Source organism: Neomonachus schauinslandi, chromosome 3 (assembly GCF_002201575.2).
Source record: "Neomonachus schauinslandi chromosome 3, ASM220157v2, whole genome shotgun sequence".
In the NCBI taxonomy this organism is placed as follows: domain Eukaryota; kingdom Metazoa; phylum Chordata; class Mammalia; order Carnivora; family Phocidae; genus Neomonachus; species Neomonachus schauinslandi.
In genome coordinates this window covers 73,226,218-73,245,635 of record NC_058405.1, presented here as the reverse complement: position 1 = coordinate 73,245,635, position 19,418 = coordinate 73,226,218, and the positions used below count along the sequence as shown (strand labels likewise).

Here is a 19,418-nt window from a genome sequence, read left to right as displayed (position 1 = left end):
GAGAAACAGATTTTTGTTAAGGGTTGAAATTGGATTTTTTTTGGTGAGTAGAGAAGGATGATGTAGAGGACTGCTGCATTTTATTATAAGTCTTTAAATAATATTTGCTTTTTTAAGCTATGTGCTTTGATAAAATAAGAATCATTATAAAATATTCATAAATGTTCACATCATTTGAGGATTATGTAAATTGTATCTACAGTAGTGCTACAATAGCATAATTAAATGTTTTTATATAGAATCAATGTATAATTACCAGTTTCAGAATTTGGTGATTAGATACATAGTTCTGTCTTTGGGCTGTATTTGTTTCCAACTTTATACCTCTCTTAACTTGAGTAATTATATATCATAAGTAATAGTAAAGTCAGGAATGCTCATCTTCTATTTTACTACCCATAGCACCTGGCACAGTACCTTGGACATAGTAAAATCTCAGAATATGGTTGATAAGTACATTTTCTGGAATTTTTTTTTCAATATCTTTCTAAAAATTGCACAAATAACACAGATTCACTCCAGAAAAAATAGAAAAGCAAACAAAAAAAATTAAAAATCACCCAGAAACGCATCCTACCATCTTGATAACACCCCTCCAAATGTTTTCTTATGTAATATATACATGCAAATAAATTTGAAATAAAAATTATCCAGGGGTGCCTGGGCAGCGCAGTCAGTTGAGTGGTTGAGTGTCTGCCTTTGACTCAGGTCACGATCTTGGGGTCCTGGGATGCAGTCCTACATGGGGTTCCCTTACTTGGCAGGGAGTCAGCTTCTCCCTCTCCCTCTGAGCTGCCCCCCCTTGTGTGCACATGTGCACGCAAGCTCTCTCTCTCTGTCTCAAATATATAAAATCTTCAAAAAAATTATCCAATATACACTGTACCCATGTTCTTAAGATACTTAAGTAGAATTTTTAAGTCAACAGGTATGTATTATTTTGAAGGCTCTTTATCATGTTGCCAAATTGTCCTCCAGAAATGTTATATCAGTTTCAGTCCCCATTAATAGAACAAACAGTATTCATTTCTCTCACTAACTAAGGGGCAGAAACATACTTATCCTTGTTGGGTTCATTATTATTTCTTAGAATAATAATACATTTGAAGGTTTTAAATATGGATATAGCTTGTCATTTTGTCTTTAATTTTCAATGTTTTCCCCCTTCATATAGAAAGTTTCTTTTTAATGTTATTTATATGTTCAAAACCTATCAACCATGTTTTTTAAATTTTAAAAATTTCTCCCCAATTCTGAAATTGTATGCTTCGAAAGCAGTTCATTCTGCAAGATCATATATGTGGAAAGAACTGATTTTTCAGAAGTTAGTGGAGTGACTACCTCTCAAATCTCTTTTTCTCCCCATCAGGAAAGCAATTGAAGAACTGCTTAAAGAGGCAAAACGTGGGAAAACGAGAGCAGAAACCATGGGACCTATGGGTTGGTAAGTTCTTGAGTAATCTTCCTTAAAGCAACATTAAAGAGAAAGTCTTGACTGGAGGTGTGGATATGTAAATCTTTTAGCAGCCAGAGGGAATATAAAACTGTGGTGGTGGAGGAAATCACCCAGAGGTGAGCAGGAGAGTGGGAGCCCTGCTGAGGGCCAGCACTGGAGGAGCTCTGAGACCCTGAAGAAGAGGGCAAGGGGCATGGGAAGGAGAGTAGCCCTTAAGGGGTCTTTAAGATCCCTTAAGTCCTTAAGATCCCCAGGAGACATGACTGCCTTTGACTGCCCAAAGGCACCGTGTGAGAGTGATATTATATCAGTGTCCATTGTTTAAGGATCTCTGTTTTAATTATAGTCCTTAGTAAATTGAAATTTCTTTTTAAAATTCTACTTGTAAGTATTTTGATTATGTGACAGTTCAGCTGTGTAGAACTAAAGTTTGCGTTTACAGTTTCTACATATAAAACAGAGCTCTAAAACTTAAAGTTCAGAAACAAAGGAAAAATTTAACCTTAAAAATTTAATTTTAAACATTTTTAAGCTTTACTTTAGCAGTAACACATGCATTCAATAAATATGCTGATTTTAGATCTTTTATCTAGAATGTAGAACCCAATACAGTGGAGGATTATGGGTAATTAAAAAGAGTAAGATGTAAAAATGAGATAGGAGTAGAAACTAGGCTTCAGAATATACCTCATTCTGTAGATTTGACTCTTAGAACCATGCACATGGTTTACATAAAAATATAAAACAAAGTTAAACAGAGGGAAAAGGCAATCCTTAAAAATCAAGCAAAATAAAGCAAATAGACCTAAAAAGCCATTTAGTGGATGGCTTAGCTGCACATAAAGGAACTCCTTCATGTGATCTGAAATTGGACTCTATATCCAAAAGAACTACCAAGAAACCTTAAATTGTTTTCAGTCATCGTATTGTCAACAATACTGATGTTTTTCTGAAACTATTATATAACAGAATAAAGCAAAGTAAATATTTATATGTTGTAAATACCCAGATCTCCAGTGTCAAAGAGATAAAGATATAAAATCAAAGTAAAAACGTATAATCCTACGTTTGAATTGGAAATAACAGTACAAAGCCATGCTAGATTTTCTCTTTAAAAAAGAAAAGCTTTTTCCAGCTCTGTTCATGGGAAAGTGTTAGAAATGATGACCACCCACTCAGTAGCAGTGAGTGCCCCTGGCATCCAGATTGTTCTATATAAATACCATTTCTCACTGAAAGAAGACCAAGAACCTTAGAGAAATAACTGACTGCAGATCCGAGGTAGTGCCTGGAGTTCACCAGACAGCAAGTTAGAGGTCGCCGTCCCCAGGACTGCCCTCACTTCTTACACCAGCTGCAAATTCAGGAAGTTCCCCACAGTACCCTCAGCTTCCTTAAGTCACTGATGAATTCATACAATTTACAGAAAACTATGATACTGACAGTTACCGTTTATTACAGGGAAAGGATACAGATTAAAATCAGACCTAATAAGAGGCTTATATAAAGGGCATTGTCTGAGAGGGTTCCAAACATGAAGCTTCTATTGTCCTCCCCCCATGGAGTCGGGACACATTACCCACCCAGCTTATCAGGGAAGCTCACCCAGGCCTTGGTATTCAAAGTTTTTATTGGGATTCCATTACTTAGGCATGATTGATTGATTGTTCACATAGTTGATCTCAGTCTCCAGGTTGACCAAGACTACGTGACTCAAAGCTCCCACCCTAAATCACATGATTGGTTTTTTTTTTTTTTTTTGCGGGGGGTGGGGGGCATGGTCAGCTCTTACTCTAAGACCATGGGCCTGTCCCATCCTAAGATCCAAACAAAGACATTTCCGTCAGGTGTGACATTACCTCCCAGAACTGAGATTTCCTCCCAGAAGCCAGACCTCTCTGTGGGTAAGGCCAAACTCTTACTACACAGGCAAGAAATGTGTAAGAGGATCCAGAAAGTGATGTCAGAAAGACTTAGGAAACAACCTGAAAGGCTTCCCACCAGATAGGATAATTTGATCACCAAGAAGAATAAAGCTATAATGATTGAGATACCTAAATATGTTAAAATCCATAAAGTCATAATGATAATCACAACAAGAAGCTTAATGATCCCTTTTGGAGAATGCTATGGAACCAAATCATTATTCATAAAATTGGCAAGTAGAGAAGAAAAATAAAACATTTATCCTGTTCCCTGTACAAATTATACCTCAGAGTTACCAAATAATTGATGAAAGAAAACTTCCTTGTAGAACTGTGTCTATGAAATGTACAAGGACTACAGAATAAGATCATCATTCGAATTCTTAGCAACGCAATAAGAAAACAATCTGATTTAAAAATGGACAAAAGATTTGAACAAACACTTCACTGAAAATGATATAGGATTGGCCAATCAGCATATGAAGAGATGCTCAAAACATTAGTTACCAGGAAAATGCAAATTAAAACCATAGTTAGTTACCACTATACATGCACTAAAATATCTAAAATTAAAAAAGACTGACAGTACCAAATAAGGATGAGGATGTAAAACAATTAGAATGCTCACACATTGTTGGCAGAAATGAAAATGATACAGCCATTTTGAAAAATAGCTGGCTGTTTCTTATACATTTGCCATAGAGAGTTCTTCTAACCAATTACCAGAGAATTGAAAACTTAAGCCTACATAAAAATCTGGACAGTAATATGCACAGCACTTTTATTCATGATAAAACTGGAAACAACCCAAATGTCCACTAACTGATAAATGGATAAACAAATTGAGGTTCTAGCCATACGTTCAGTGCTACTCCACAACAAAGAGGAACAGAAGCAGACAAACTGCATGAATGAATCTCAGGGACACCCTGGTAAGGGAAAGAAGCCAGACACAAAACCTTACACAGTGTGGGACACCTGGGTGGCTCAGTCGGTCAAGCGTCTGCCTTCAGCTCAGGTCATGATCCCAGGGTCCTGGGATCGAGTGCCGCATCGGGCTCCCTGCTCCGCGGGGAGCCTGCTTCTCCCTCTGCCTCTGTCTCTCTCTCTGTCTCTCATGAATAAATAAATAAAATCTTTAAAAAAAAAAAAAAAACCTTACACAGTGTAAGATTCCATTTATGTGGCATTCTAGAAAACCCAGAACTGTAGGGACCAGAAAGCAGATCATTGGTTGCCAGGAAGTGGGGGCAGAAAGAAGGGATTTACTGCAGAACTCTGTGGGTGACAGAAACAGTCTACATCTTGATTGATGTGGTAATTACATGACTTTGTATATTTGTCAAAACTCTTCACACTGTTACTTAAAAAGGATAAATTTTATTCTGTATGAATTATACCTCGTAAACCTGATTTTAAAATAAGAAGAATGTCCTCATTTTCAATCCCTAAGGACACACTGGTCCTAGGCGAAGGTCACTGGCTACTAACCTGACCAGATGAGGAGTTGCTGGGGACAGTTCTGGGACAGGACAGGCTGACCACACCTGAACTCACTAACCCATCTCCGGCCATGAAAAGATGCAGTAGGAAGAGCACGCCACCATTTCTGGGATATCCTTGTCAAAAGATTGGACCCAAATCTGATAAGATCTCCAATTAGAACTACTAGTTCGCAGGAAGTACCGAGGGCGGAGGAACACATTAACTGACACCATAGGGATATAATCACAAAAATCCAGTATGTGGGGAACTCTACAGGACAAACAACCCAGTTTCTTTAACAAATAAATTGCAGAGAAAAGAAGGAGGGGTATCCTATGAACTAATAGATTTGAGACACAGCAAATAAAATGTATATTTTATTTGGATGCTTATCCAAATTAACTATAAAAAGACATTTATGAAATAATTGGAGTATTTGATGATATTAAGGAATTAATGTGGATTTTTTAGGTGTGATAATGGTTTTGCTATTATTTCATTTTTTAAAGCTATTGTCTTTCAGAAATTCATTCTGATGTATTTATGGATAAAGTGATAAAAAATGAAATAATCCAGTGCGAGTCAATCTGTATGTAACATATGTATGTAATCATCTTAGATTCAATAAAATACCCTCCTCGTGGAAAGATAGTTATACAGCTTTGGTGAGATAAGATGTCAGGAAGCATTCGGCATTTTTCCTGTCATGCAACAGTCGGTCAGTGTTAGTTAGATCTGTTCTTACCTTCTTACCAGCCCTCCTCTGTCCTTTACAGAGAGAAAGGTGCCTCTACTCAGGTGAATCAAATTAGTACAAATTTGGTTAGGGGGGCAGGCTGCTTAGGTGTTCAGTATAAGGCTCAAATCTATTAGTTCATAGGATACCCCTCCTTCTTAGGTCTTCAGTATAAGACTGCGATCAGGTTGACCATAGCCACTGGCCCAATCCAATACCATGTGTGAAAGAATCAGTGTAGAGCTAAATCATGAATTCATGGCTTGGCAGGTGAATAAGAAAATGTCAGTCAGGGTTCTTGCTATGTTAGGAGTGCTCAAGGAGATCAGTTGCTTCTAGGCAGCTTTCCGGATGGAAGTCATTTATCCTGACAATCTTTCTGCCCCTTACTGGCTTAGTAGAACTTTCTGATAGTGAGAGAACTAGTTTATCAGTGTCAGCTCTGTTTCCCCTGGAGAGAGTTACCACATGTACAGGTCATCTTGACATTTGTAGAAGTACTGATGTGCACGTTGAGCATTGTATCAGGAAGGTCAGCAGTTGCACAAAATTGTCGAGGACCCAGGTCTCTTCCAGTTTTCCACATCTCCCAGTCATAGGGTGTGATGCTTTTCCACTTGGCCCAGTATGGTGGCAGCCATTCAATCCCATTTCAGTTAGCAGAAGGGAAGAAAAGGAGAAGGAAGACGCGCCTCCCCTCCCAGAAGCTGCCTACACCATTTCTACATATACGCCATTGGTCAGAATTTCCTTTCATGTCTTCACCCAGCTCAGCTACAAGGTCAGGAGTTCAGTCTTTTTTTCCCCCAGGAAGTCATGTGCCAGACAAATATCTGGGGTTCTTTTACTGTAGAAGAAAGGAAGAACGGATATTCGGGGACAACTGGCAGCCTCTTCCCATGAAGGAGGGAGAAGCGTGTTGAAAAGGGAGTAAAAGATGGCAGGCCAAATAAAGCATTCCAGACTTAGAAGAGGCGGATCCTGGGAGAACAATATGTGAAACTTCCAAGTTCCCATTATTCTACAGGATAAGAATTCCTGCTGACATGGCTATTTTCCTCAATTGTCTTGTAATGGTGGTCCCCCGACTTTTTGCTTTTAGGGTCCAACTCTTAAAAACTATTGACCACAAAGAACTTTTAATGTGGATTATCAGTATTTACTGTATTTGAAATTAAAATTGAGCAATTTTAAAGGATTTATTTATTAATACATTTAAAATAATAAGCCTATTACATGTTAAAGGAAATAATATACCTTTTATAAAAATAACTATATTCGCAGAAAAAATACTGCGTTAAAGTGATATTGTTTAATATTTTTGCAAACCTCCTTCATGCCTGGCTTATAAAAGACACCTAGAATTTCATGTATGCTTCTACAGTCTGTTGTTTTGATTGAAGTATATGAAGACAATTCAACCTCACACCAATATATATTTGGAAAAGGAAGAAGTATTTCAATAGTCTTTCCAGAAAATTATGGTATCCTTTAATCCTTCATCAAAACTTTGCAAATAACCTCGAAGAGTGGTAGTTTCTTAACATTCTTTTTAATAATGTAGACTTTTCATGTTCTGCTATAATAAAATCCCTTCATCTACCTTGCACCTTGACTGGATCGTCTCCTCATAGATGATTTTATAACATCATGCATTGGTCATCTCAAAAATGTTGGTTCACTGAGTCATCCTCCAAATGTTAACACATTTCATTATATAATATTAAAAGAATACATTTGTAAATATCACCACTAATCTCATCCGAAAAGTCTTTTAAATGCTGAGAACTTGTCAAGTGCACAGTTTTCTAAAAGTCTAATTTTCTTTCACTTGAAAACTCAGGTTTTATCATTGCCAGTGAAAACTGTGAGTTATTTTCCTTGAAGTGTCAGGCTCACTCACATCTGAATAACCAGCTAGTTCACCTGCAAGTCAAACATTCACACAGGTTCTCTTCCTTGAGGCAGTTTTTGGTTCAGCACACCCGGACAGATACGGGCTATGCAAACGGATCTAGCTGAAGGACAGCCATGACTTGCGTCTGCTCCCTCGTGCTGAGACAAAGAACATCTTCCCCATCGTGCTCATCCTGGGAGGATAACTGGTTTTCCATCTGTTTCTGTGTGTGTGTGTGTGTGTGTGTGTGTGTAAATAAAAGCTTTTAACTACTGATCCAGTGGTTCCCAAACTTATCTGCACATTTGAAATCATCTGGGAAGCTTCCCAAAATACTAATGTCTGTGTCCCACTATCAAAGATTATTAGTTTGGGTATGGCCTGTGCTTTGGGGTTTTAAAAAGATACCCAGGTGATTCTAAAGTGCACACAAATTTGAAAACCACTGTAACAATCCCTATATATTATAAAGAATGAAACCAACCTGCTCTGCAGAATTCAGAGCATTCCCACACCTCTCCCAGGGGCAGACGGCTCTATAGCACTCGGGTAGCCAGATGCTCAGCCACGGGAGTCCCAAGTTCCATCCCTGTCAACACACCTTCTTGGACAGATCTTAAAGGAGTAGACGATCTGTTGCTTCCTAGTGGGCCATGGTCTGTTTTTCTAAGCATCTAGGAGACCTTTGTATTTGCTTTAAAGTTTAAAATAGAACTAGAGTGCCATTTTTTTTCCTCCTGGATATTCCATGAAAAGATCTTAGTGAGGTAGTTGAGCCATTGCCAGAAAGAGATTGCTGAACTAAAGTAAATGCCATGGAATGCCATTTTTTATTTTATAAAGAAAGAGACCATTTGGTGCTCTGTATTTCCATGGATGTATTTCAGCAAAAGAATCTCTTCAGAAGCTGTTCTTGACAGAGGCCTCAAGGGAGCTGAAATATGGGCCCATATGACTTCCTTTTAGTCAACATAAAGGAATTTATAAGCACAAATTTCAGAAATTCGTCCAGCTTCATTGTCCACAAAGCTGTTTCTATTCTAGTCACTTTCACATCAGCTGACCTGTAGCCCAATGTAATTTTTTAGTCCAGTGCTTGCAGAACCTCAGCCTTATACTTGGAAAGGCTTATATTCTGGTATGAAAAGTTATAAAGATGGAGTTTGACAGAAAATGAAAATTCAGTTTTTCTAACCCAGTTTTAAGGCAAACGGCATTTTGGGGTGCTTTTCTGTTTGGTGTGGTGGTCACTCCGGTGATAAGGGGAAAAATCACGGACATTGTTCTTCCATTGTGTGTCATCCGCTTGTTGGTTGTTTCTCGAGTCTTTATGCAGGCATTTTTTTTTTTTTAATTCATTTGACTGAGCACCAGTAAGTATATTAAGAGGCCAGGCTCAGTGGGGCGCCTGGGTGGCTCAGTCGTTAAGCGTCTGCCTTCGGCTCAGGTCATGATCTCAGGGTCCTGGGATCGAGCCCCGCATCGGGCTCCCTGCTCCGCAGGAAGCCTGCTTCTCCCTCTCCCCCTCCCCCTGCTTGTGTTCCCTCTCTCGCTGTGTCTCTCTCTGTCAAATAAATAAATAAAATCTTTAAAAAAAAAAAAGAGGCCAGGCTCAGGCAGCAGTAAAAAAGACTCCCTGTCCTGGCCTTAAAGTTGTTAATCCATTGGTGGATATGGACAAGTGAGCAGGTGAGCACAATGCAGCGTACTAGAACAAGCAGGCGGGGAAGGGAGGGCTCCCATTTCAGAATAGACTCATGGACGAGGCTCTTGGCAGTATTTCAGGGCCCAGAGATCGAAAGCCTTTACAGCTAAAGAACATGGGGCCCAGAGGGGTTTCCTAAGGCCCCAGCTAGCTAATTGCTGCTGAATGGATCATCATTTACTCTCTCGTCCCCCGCGTAATGCTCCGTGTACTGCACCACCTCTCTTCCATGTGTTACTGTCCGATAGCGCACAGGCACGTCCATGCTCCCTGCCCCCAGCTTCCCACATGCCTTTCAGATCCAGTCATGAAAGTGAATCAGAGAGCCCTGCGTGTGTTAGCACTGGATCATATCGCTATGGAAATAATGTGTGCCGCTACGGGAGTAGGAGGCCGAGGACGACAGCCTGTCGTCTCTCTCAGGACACCACCATTCACACAGCTGCTTCTGGGCTTTATCTTCACACATCCTCTGTTCCTCTTGCTCGTCTGCTAAAGAGCACAAGTACGTAGACAGATAGCCCGGGATTTATCTTTGCTGCAGGACCCAGCCTAATGCCTTACATATGCAAGATTCTCAGACCTTTAAAAATCAATAGTATATGTATATATGTACAAACGTGTCAACTATCGCACATTACTTTTGGGTATAGCGTTGGGGACCGACTACACTGAAAAGCTGCCTTGGGCCTCAGGACTGTTGTCCACAGAGTAATTAAGGACTAACAGTTGAGTAATGGCGGTGACTTGTCACACTCTAGAAGAATTTCCTGGGCAGCCGCATGCTGCGGCATTGGATTGTCAGATTACAAACCGCAAGCGCCATGGGTGGTTGTGGTTGTGGCAGCATTAAACAACAAAATGAGTTGCATTCAACCACAGCACCAAGATTAAAAATATTACTTTACCCTTGTCTCGTGGAGTGTTTGGGGTGCAGTCGTGCCTTTTTCTCCGGGCGTTCTTTTGTACTCACATCCATGATAGTGCAAAGGAACGGACAGAATGGAGATACAGTGCTGCTTGCCAGTGCAGGGTTGAGTGTGGCTGTGGAATAAAGGAGTGAATTGGAGAGCATCCCATGGAAACTTGCTCCTATGATCCCAAGGCCTCTATTTCCCTCACCACAAAAATAAGAATCATAATTTCCCAATGCCTGTTGTACTTCACAACTCTCCAAATCCAGTGCGTTTAGGGAGTTTTCTGCCTTTGTCCCAGCCTCGTCTGTGTCGGTGACTCTCCACTTGACACTGCATACAGATCTGCTGCTTGGTGCCCTGCCGGACGAAGCAGCCTTGGCAGCAGGCGTGCCGACAGGCTCTTCACCCGTGGTTTCTTTGCCTCACTGCTCTGGTGATTGGCCACCTGGTTCCACCGCAGCGGGTCTTTGTCTCTCTCTGCTCCTTCTTCCCCATCTGGGATGGTGTTGGGAGGGTGGACTTTGGCATCAGACCCCCTGATTCCAATCCTCCTAGCTTGGGATCTCAGATAACTTGCTTTTCTTCTCCTGTCCGCTCATAAAGTGCTGGATGATTGGAGAAATGGAACAAGGTGACATCAGTGATGCCATGGCATGGGCCATTACTTCATGGAAGTCAGTGTCAGCAGTGTTATTATTCCCATTGGCTAGTGATTGTGTACCACTATCTGATGGGTCATACTCACGGAACTATCTTAGAATCCAAAAGTGGCGGGTCTAGGGCACCCGGGTGGCTCAGTCAGTTAAGCGTCCAGCTCTTGGTTTCGGCTCAGGTGATCTCAGGGTCCTGAGCTCGAGCCCCACGTCAGGCTCCAAGCTCACCAGAGTCTGCTTGAGATTCTCTGCCCCTCCCCCACCTGTCTCTCTAAAATAAATAACATCTTCTTTTTGAAAAGTGGCAGGTCTGACTCTGTAGCATGCTAGATATTACTACTTCTATCCTTCAGCAGTAAAGACAAAAACTGTTAAAACCAGAAAGAAAAAAAAAAATCACATATCTCATCCCCTTTCTGTTCTCTAAGTTTGTTTACAGTCTACTGTTTTTCCTAAGTCAAGGATGATAACTGCAAGGAGGAAGTGCCTTATTTTTACACATTATGTTATATCGTGGGCCCACTCAAAAAGAGAGAGAGATGAAAAGCTTACAATTCCAGCCTCAGTCAGTCCGCGAGTCTCTCTAATGGCAGATTGTCCAGAAATCCACCTCTCCTGGGGCATGCAGAAGCCTTCACAGCTTCTGAGCTGACAGCTTTGGAAGTGAAGTAAAGTGCTTCCCTTTTAAAGTTTACCAGAGCCAGGATGTCAGAGCTTAAGTCTGGTAGTGCTGTTGTGGGTACTCTCCCAATGCAGCTGTAAGCGGTCTCATTATACTTCGAGTTTTATTTATCCCTTTATGCTAAAATCAGCTCCTCCCACTTGAGCTAGTATACTTTTCTAAAACCAAAAATAAAAACAACTGGCCAGGGTGAGAAAGCGGACACTGTGTGGGTCAGAGCTGCAGACGGGGAAGCAGCCGCTCTGTCTGGTGGCCTCTTCGGTCCCCAACCCCGGAAGCATGTCTTGGGACATAGCTAGTGACGTTATATGGTGCAAATGCCACAGCCTGTGCTCTCACTCCAGGGCTCAGGTTTTACCTCAGCGCAGATACGAAAAGCCCTGGAATGGTGGGTACCCAATGCTAGCTTATCATGTCATCTCAAGTATGGGGGGAAATGGCACCAAGGAAGAGCTGAGAAACAAGACAGAGATCAATGAAATGAATTTTCTTTTTTTTTTAAGATTTGATTGATTGATTGATTGATTGATTGATTGTTGGGGAGGGGTAAAGGAAGAGGGAGAGAGAATCCCAAGCAGACTCCTCGCCAAGCGCAGAGCCCAGTGTGGGGCTCGATCTTACAACCCTGAGACCATGATCCCAGCCGAAATCAAGAGTCAGGTGCTCAACCAACTGATCCACCCAGGTGCCCCAGAAATGAATTTTCTAATGGGATGAATGAGAGGAGAGTAATTTTCTAAAGGCTTAACATGCAGAACACGAGCAGAGAAGTTTAAAACTGGGACAGACTTCGGAAATCATCTACATACCTCAGCCTACAGTGTTACATCTGAAGAGCATCTACAGAGCTTACACACTATTAGGAAATGCAAATTATAACCTCAAGTAAAACTTCCAGGTATAGAAGTCTAAACATTTGAAGTACCAAACTTTTTTCTTTTAAACAATTTTATTTATTTGACAGAGAGAGAGCACAGGTAGGGGAAGCGGCAGGCAGAGGGAGAGGGAGAAGCAGGCTCCCCGCTGAGCAGGGAGCCCGACGTGGGGCTCGATCCCAGGACCCTGAGATCATGACCTGAGCCGAAGGCAGACACCCAACTGACTGAGCCACCCAGGTGCTCCACCAAAACTTTTTTTTAAGATTTTTTATTTGCGAGAGAGAGAGAGTGCACATGTGCATGAGCAGGAGAAGAAACAAAGGGAGAGAATATCCGACTCCCACCGAGCACCAGCCTGCCGCTGGGCTCCATCCCACCAGCCTTGAGACCAGGAACTGAGCCAAAACCAAGAATCGGAAGCTTAATCAACGGAGCCACCCAGGTGCCCTGAAATACCAAAACTTTTTAATTTTAACCATTTTTATGAAAATTTCTATAAAATCCCATTAACTTTTTCTTGATGGCTCAGGTTTTATTTGTTTTTAATTTTTTTTTCATTGAGAAACACCAGATAGCCTGCTCTGTTCTTGATTAGCTTCTTATCCCAGGTGATTTGAGACTTTAGGATGTTGTCTTGAGTTGCTATCAAGGAGAAATCCCTGCTATGTTAACTAATGTGCTATATATATTCTTTTTCATGAAGAGAGAGTGAATAATAATAATAATACAGGTCCACAATCCCTTGTTTAAAACCCTTGAATCCCTCTGTTTCTAAGTTGAGATATTTTCACATTTTAGAAAGGTACGTGAGCACATCCAGTGTGCACTACGAACGCCCCCAGGGCTACTTGTTCAACACATCATCATTTCTGCCCCCACACATACGCGTATACTAAATGGGATAGAGACTAGACATAAATAGCCCAGTGTCAGGTTAGGCCAGGTTTTGCTGTCAGACGAGTTTGTTTCAACATCATATAAAAAACCTGATTTTCAAAGGTTTTAGCATTTTGGAATCGTGGATGAGAAATTATAGACCCATCGGTAACATTTATTGAAGATTTACCATGCACCAGGTACTGTGCTAAGTGCTTTATGCGTTATCTCAATAAATCCTCCCAGTAGGTCAATACGTCTATTACTCCTGTTTAAAAATGGGGAAAACTGATGCACAGGGGAGTTAAGTAACTTGCCTGTGGTCACACAGCTAATTCGTAGAGCTAGGATAGAACCCAGAGCTAACATGTACCAAATGCTTGTTATATATTAGTATTATTCTAAGCACTCACTCATTTGATCTGCAAGCATTCCGTTAAGATAGTCACTGTTATTATCCCACATTTAACAGATAAGAAGCAATGGGGAGACTATAGAACATGCCCAAGGTTCAATCTGATAGATCGTGTGATTTCAGAGCATGTGTTCTCAGCTGGTACCATGTTGTATGAGTCTGTAGAAATGAAACAACCGGCTTCGAGGTTCAGCAAAATGAGTTCCCACACTGAAGGCTAGAGCGGTTCTCTCCCAGCGGATTTCCTCAAATGTCAGCAGCGCTGTTAGACTCCTTATACTGTGATATTTTCACTGCAGATTTTATAATTTCCATATATGGAATCATTTACTACACGTACCTCCACATCTGCTTGCAACTGCCCCTCTATCTCATTGCCCTGCCTTACTTATTACGAGTATAAATAAGCACTTACTCTCATTTCTAAAGCATGTCCTGGCATGTTCGGGAGACGTCACTCTCAGCACCCCCCACCCCCACCATGTAAACCAAATTCTGTCCCAGCTGCCCTTGACTCTGCACCTGGAATAGACTCTTAGGCACGACTAACATTAAAAATCCCATCTCTAATGTTAAAAAAGAGATGTAAAGGCCACTTTTCTTGTGGCTTGATTCTAGACCAAAGTCCTCTCATTCTCGGAACAGCTCTTTTGGGGGCTGTGTTGAGTCAGTGGGCCACACTAGCTGCTGGAAGCTCGCAGCCGTCCCCTCCGGCGCGACCCCCACTCTCTCAGCAGGAACTCCGCTGGGTCTCTAACAGAAGAGCTTTGTTCTCCTCGGACGAGCATATATGGTGGTAAAGATGATCTTCCGTGGAACATAGCAAAATAGAGCGGAATTCACCAGGAGTTACCAAAGGGTTTGTTTTGATGATTGTCCCATCAGGCAATACTCGCCTTTCCTCATTTGTCTAATCCAGAGAAGAACTGACCTGTTTTGCCAGCACTGAGCTGGCCCACTCCCAGGAAAAGACCCCAGGATGCTTCTGGAGCTGGCTGCCCGTGGCCTCCCAGAGCCAAGAGACACACGTGGTCCGTTTACTCGTACAGACGATTCTGCCCCTGCGCTAAGCACAGGGCCACAGTTGGCAAAGAGGGGCACGCTCGGCTCTTTACATTCCGCGCTGAGGGGCCCTTTTGTCCTGCCGACCAGCTGTATTTGGTGGCATCGGTGTGTCGACACCAATGACGGCAGAGCAGGGCGGCCTGTCATCGATGCTGCCCAGATTGCACACCGCGACCCGACGCCCGGGTGGCTCTGCCTTAGGACTACTGAGCACATCACGCTGGTCCGTGTGCTTCTCTGGAAGCTCCATGAAGCCCCCTGGGGCTCCAGGGAGCTACGTGGTGTTGTGCCCCCAGGACGTCACATCTTTGTCACTGCCTTTCTTCTTTGCTCCTCATCTCATGCACTGTGGCTTCTAAACTCCGGCGCTATAAGAAAAACAAAACAAAAACTCCACCTCTAAGTGTTCCCGCTGGTCCTACTGCACTCCACTGCCCTTTCTCTCTGCGTTTCCTTTTCTCCTTGTTCTAGTATTTTCCCTCGTCGCTTCTCCTAGCCTGAGCATGACGCACGCACTGCCCATCGAGTGCCTACAGCACCTTTGATTCTTCTCAGATATTTTCTCTGTCCGTGTAGACACAAGAACTGCTTATTTGCTACCGGAGACATTTTCTTTTATCTTTCTCCATATTTTACTCCCAGATTCGATGCCATTTTTGGTTGCCTGAGCTGGTCTGACCTCCGCGTAAGTGGCACGAGGCTGATGTCTGCTCATATTTCACCGATAGGGTACTAGACTATAAAATCACTGTGGTGGGGGCTGGTGGATTGATTTTGAAGTATTGCGTGGGATTCTCTTTTTTATCAAAGTTTGACGCAAAGATGGAGATTATAGAATCCTACATTCATTTTTGCTTAATGCCGGCCGCTCTGAGTAACAGGATTTTGGGGATCAGCATCCTCCTCATCCCCTCACCCCCCTCATGTGACAGACAGCTGAAGGCCGAGAGAAATACGCAGGTTCTCATCTGTGTGGGGTTTTCTTCCCCCAAATGAAAGCTTTATGCAGTTGAAAAAGAAAACTACTGTAGGATATACCTAAGCATGTAAAATAATACTTTAGTTACATCCTGTCTCTTGGGTGAACTTGAATCACCAGCTGCTTAAATATACCCCATACAGAAACTGACCCAGAGGGTGGGCCTACATGAAGTGCTCCCCAACAGAACACACACTAGAGGCCTGACATGGAACGTGTCAGAGATTCTTTTAAAGGTAAAATGTGATTATGGCATTTTTATGGATTCTTTGGATAATTTTTATTTCTGGAGGAGAGCATTTAGTCCCAGCATCCAAGATATGGCAAGAGATACTTCTTTTGTTCCTCGGAGAGGGACTAAACTTTACTCTTTGGTAATTAAAAACAAGCCACGATCAATTTAGCTCAAAACGCAGATTATAGTCAAATCTGGGCATTTATTATTCAACGGGAAAATGGAAGTGATTCCGTTCTTTCACGTTGTGGCCAATACCTGCGCATACAAAGCTATAGGAAAGTTAGTGCCAAGAAGGAAGAAAGGGGTGAAGTATTCAGATAAGGTCCAGCTCGGTCATGCCCGGAATTTCAGGCGTCTTGCCTTTTCCCCCTTGTACTCAGAGTTTACACTAGGTGGCATGCAAGGAAAGCCGAACACATTCAGAAACTTGATTCTGTGGACACAGAATTCTTTGGCATGGACCCGTGACCGGTGGGTGCAGCTCTGGAGCAAGCTATTCGGTTTGAGAATGTTCTCTTTTTTCCCTCCCCAGGATGAAGTGTCCTCTCGCTGGGACAAATAAAAGATTCCTCATTAACACAATTAAGAACACGCTGCCCTCCCATAAAGAGCAAGACCCTGAGCAAAAAGAGGGCAGCAAGGAAGCCGCGAAAAGCCAGAGCCAGAAAGAAGAGAACAGGAAGAAGCACAGAGCCCACCCCTACAAACACCGCTTCCAGGCCCGGGGCCCCGGCAGCCGCTCTCCGTGCAAGAAGGGCAGCAAGCAGCAGAAGGACGAGACGCGCTCCAACAGGCGATGAGGCGGGCCCCAGCCACCAGCGCTGCTTCCTCTGGGCTAGGGGTGTGCAGACGAGCCTGTGAGGACAGGCCTTGAGCTGCAGAGCGAGCACCGAGGAGTGACTTTCATGGTCGGTCCTTTGCTATTGTGACAAGGAAATGAGTCCACGGGGACTTGCTCTGAAGGTGTTGGAGCACGTTTCAGCTCCTTCAGCCGGGCGGCCTCCTATACACGTGTCCTGTTTTCATTCTCTCTTGTTTGGAAGTTGGTTTCAAAATAAACCTAAGACTTCAAGTTTTCAGAGATTGTTACTACTAGTTCCGATTTTTTTTTTTTTTTGATGTATTACAATTGTGGTCGTCTCTCCAATTTTCTCCAAAAAATAAAACCCTTGTAAATCCTATACGTTATCTTTTTGGATGATGAATTTAAAATTCAGAAGTCATCTGACCAGTAACCACAGTCAGGAAAAGAGGTAGCCCTTCAGGGGCTAGAAATTTACCATGAAACTCTCTGTTTTGTTTTCCTGTAAGTAAGCAATGTAGGAAATTCTCAAAATGGCTTTGAATTTAGTGTTCCATATCAGTAACCAGAGGTTAAAAAATTGGCCCTGTGGTTTCCTTGTGCATTCTCAAACTCACTCCTAAGATAGAACAACTTTTCTATATTTAATTTTTGGGGGAATATGTAAGTTTTAAGTGGTGCTTTAAAAAGAACCCTTAAAGTTAAAATTAATGTAAGTATTTTAGTGCTATGTCTTATTTAGCTACAGACTATAATACCACTCAGTATAGTTGTTTCAGAAATCTTAATTTTAAATAAAAGTGTGTTTACAACGCCTTTTTCTGTTTTTTTCAATATGGATGTGTGTCTGTTTTAACGTATAATTACAAACCTTTCAAACCTGTATTCTTCCTTTCGTACTCAGGAAAATGTCACCAAGTACCCTCTTCCCCGGTCCACAAAAGGAAGAAGAATCTGTCTTTCTGTCCCCACCCCTCCCAATTTTCCAAAGCGTCTAAGCTTATGCCTGGCTGCTCCCAGATAATCACTCACCACAGCCTGCTCCCTGCTTCCTGGCAGCCAAGAAAAGCCCTTTCTAAATGTTAGAAAGGAGCACATCCGAAAAGTTAGCTTCGGGGTGTTTATAAACTAGAATAGACCAAGTCCTGGCTTTGCCCATCAAGCCGCTGGCCACACCCTCAGTCTGCTCTGAGCTAAAAGCTCAGGAGTGACAAACCCCAGGCTTTGTCACTTGACCCACCGGCCTCCCCCGCCCCCAGAGACCCCAGGGCCTCATCCTGTGACTTTGTAACAACACAGCAACACACTTTGCTTTCAAACATACAAAAGGAATAGTTTGGTTCATAGGACTTTATCCAAATCCATTTATGCATTAGCTTACGCTGTTTGTGCTAAATTTGGAATGTTTTGTATTAAAATACTAGAGATAGCGTAGTCATGAGTTTTTGAAAATTCTTGTTATAATTAAGTAAAATAAAGTTGGATTGTATCAATTGTCTGTTCTCCGTGTTTAGAGCAAACTGCCAAGTTCATTATTCTTTAAAAGAAAATGATTATAATGAGTACATTCTAATACTTAACAGAAGCCCCTGTAGCCTCCTCGTACTGAACCTTATTTGTGTTCAAGTATGAGTGTTCTGCAGGATCACTTTCCCTTTAAAAGGAATTGTTCTGCTTCTGAAAACTATCAGAATCTTTTAAAACTTTGCTCAAGAGCAGCCATGGTTTCCTGTACATAAACGTCAAGAGCAAATTATCCGTTCTTATTCCCCATCTTGGCAGTGGATGTTGGCGAAGGTCTTGGTCCTGAGATCTCACCTGCACCAGCCACGTCCTGCGTCTGCACCTACCGTGCAAGCCCCCCCGAGAGCTTCCTCGGCCTCAGTACTGTCTGCCCTCCTGTATGAGGGTCTGCGGAGCTCACACAGCCCAGCAGAGGAGGTCGAGGAGGTGAATGCAGCCGACCTCTGCTGTTGGCTGGCTGTGGGGCCCTAGCTGGTGGCTTCTCTGGACTGCGTCTTCCCCACCTGGGAACCAAGCTGTTTGGACTGAGTCCCTAATTTAGCAGTAAGTAGAGAGGGAAGTACCGAGTGCTTAGCCCTCAGTTTTAGGAACTGCGTTTCATGCTTCCTTTAGAAAGCTACAAGACTTGAACACAAGTGGGACTTAGCAGAATTCATTTTCTGCTTTACTGGGTTTCAGAAACTATGGTCTCTGAGAAATGTAAACCAAAATCAATGGTCTCCGCTGTGGCTGGTGACCTGTTAGTGTTAGTCCTTCCGAATGGCCCACGCGTCATGGGGAGGGAGCCAGAGCGGATGGTTTTACTTAGAGCAGGCTGAGTACTGAAGAACACTTCCTCAGGTCTGATTCTGGAAGGTGGCTGTGGAACTTTGAATTTGCCTGTGCTTTTTTTTTTCCCAGGTGGGTTGAGGTGGTACAGATCCGCCTCAAATCTACTGGTAGAATTTGTCATTCCTTCATGGATTATCCATGTGACTTAGCATGGCACTTATATTTTTATATTTATATAATTCCTGTCACTCCTAGAGGACATGCCATTGTCTTTGGATCATAAAGAGTATCTGGCCCATAATCAGAGCTTGTTTAATAAACATGACATGCGGTGAATTCCTGATGAAGTGAAGCCTCACACTCCCTTAAGGAGTGCTAACCTTGTAAGTATTCTCACCAGGAGGCGTAGGTCGG

At 42.4% G+C, this 19,418-nt stretch overlaps 1 protein-coding gene across 2 annotated transcripts in view; it reads left to right on the top strand.

Moving 5' to 3' along the window:
- The window catches only part of LOC110570270 (protein POLR1D-like), a 44,003-nt gene extending 25,806 nt beyond the window's left edge, over positions 1 to 18,197 (top strand). For both annotated transcript variants that reach the window (XM_021678253.2, XM_044913212.1), the window contains exons 2-3: positions 1,370 to 1,444; positions 16,440 to 18,197. In XM_021678253.2, the coding sequence (XP_021533928.1) occupies positions 1,370 to 1,444; positions 16,440 to 16,707 (343 nt within the window). In that variant the 3' untranslated portion in view covers positions 16,708 to 18,197. The remainder of the gene's footprint in view (positions 1 to 1,369; positions 1,445 to 16,439) is intronic.
- Positions 18,198 to 19,418: the final 1,221 nt, after the last annotated feature.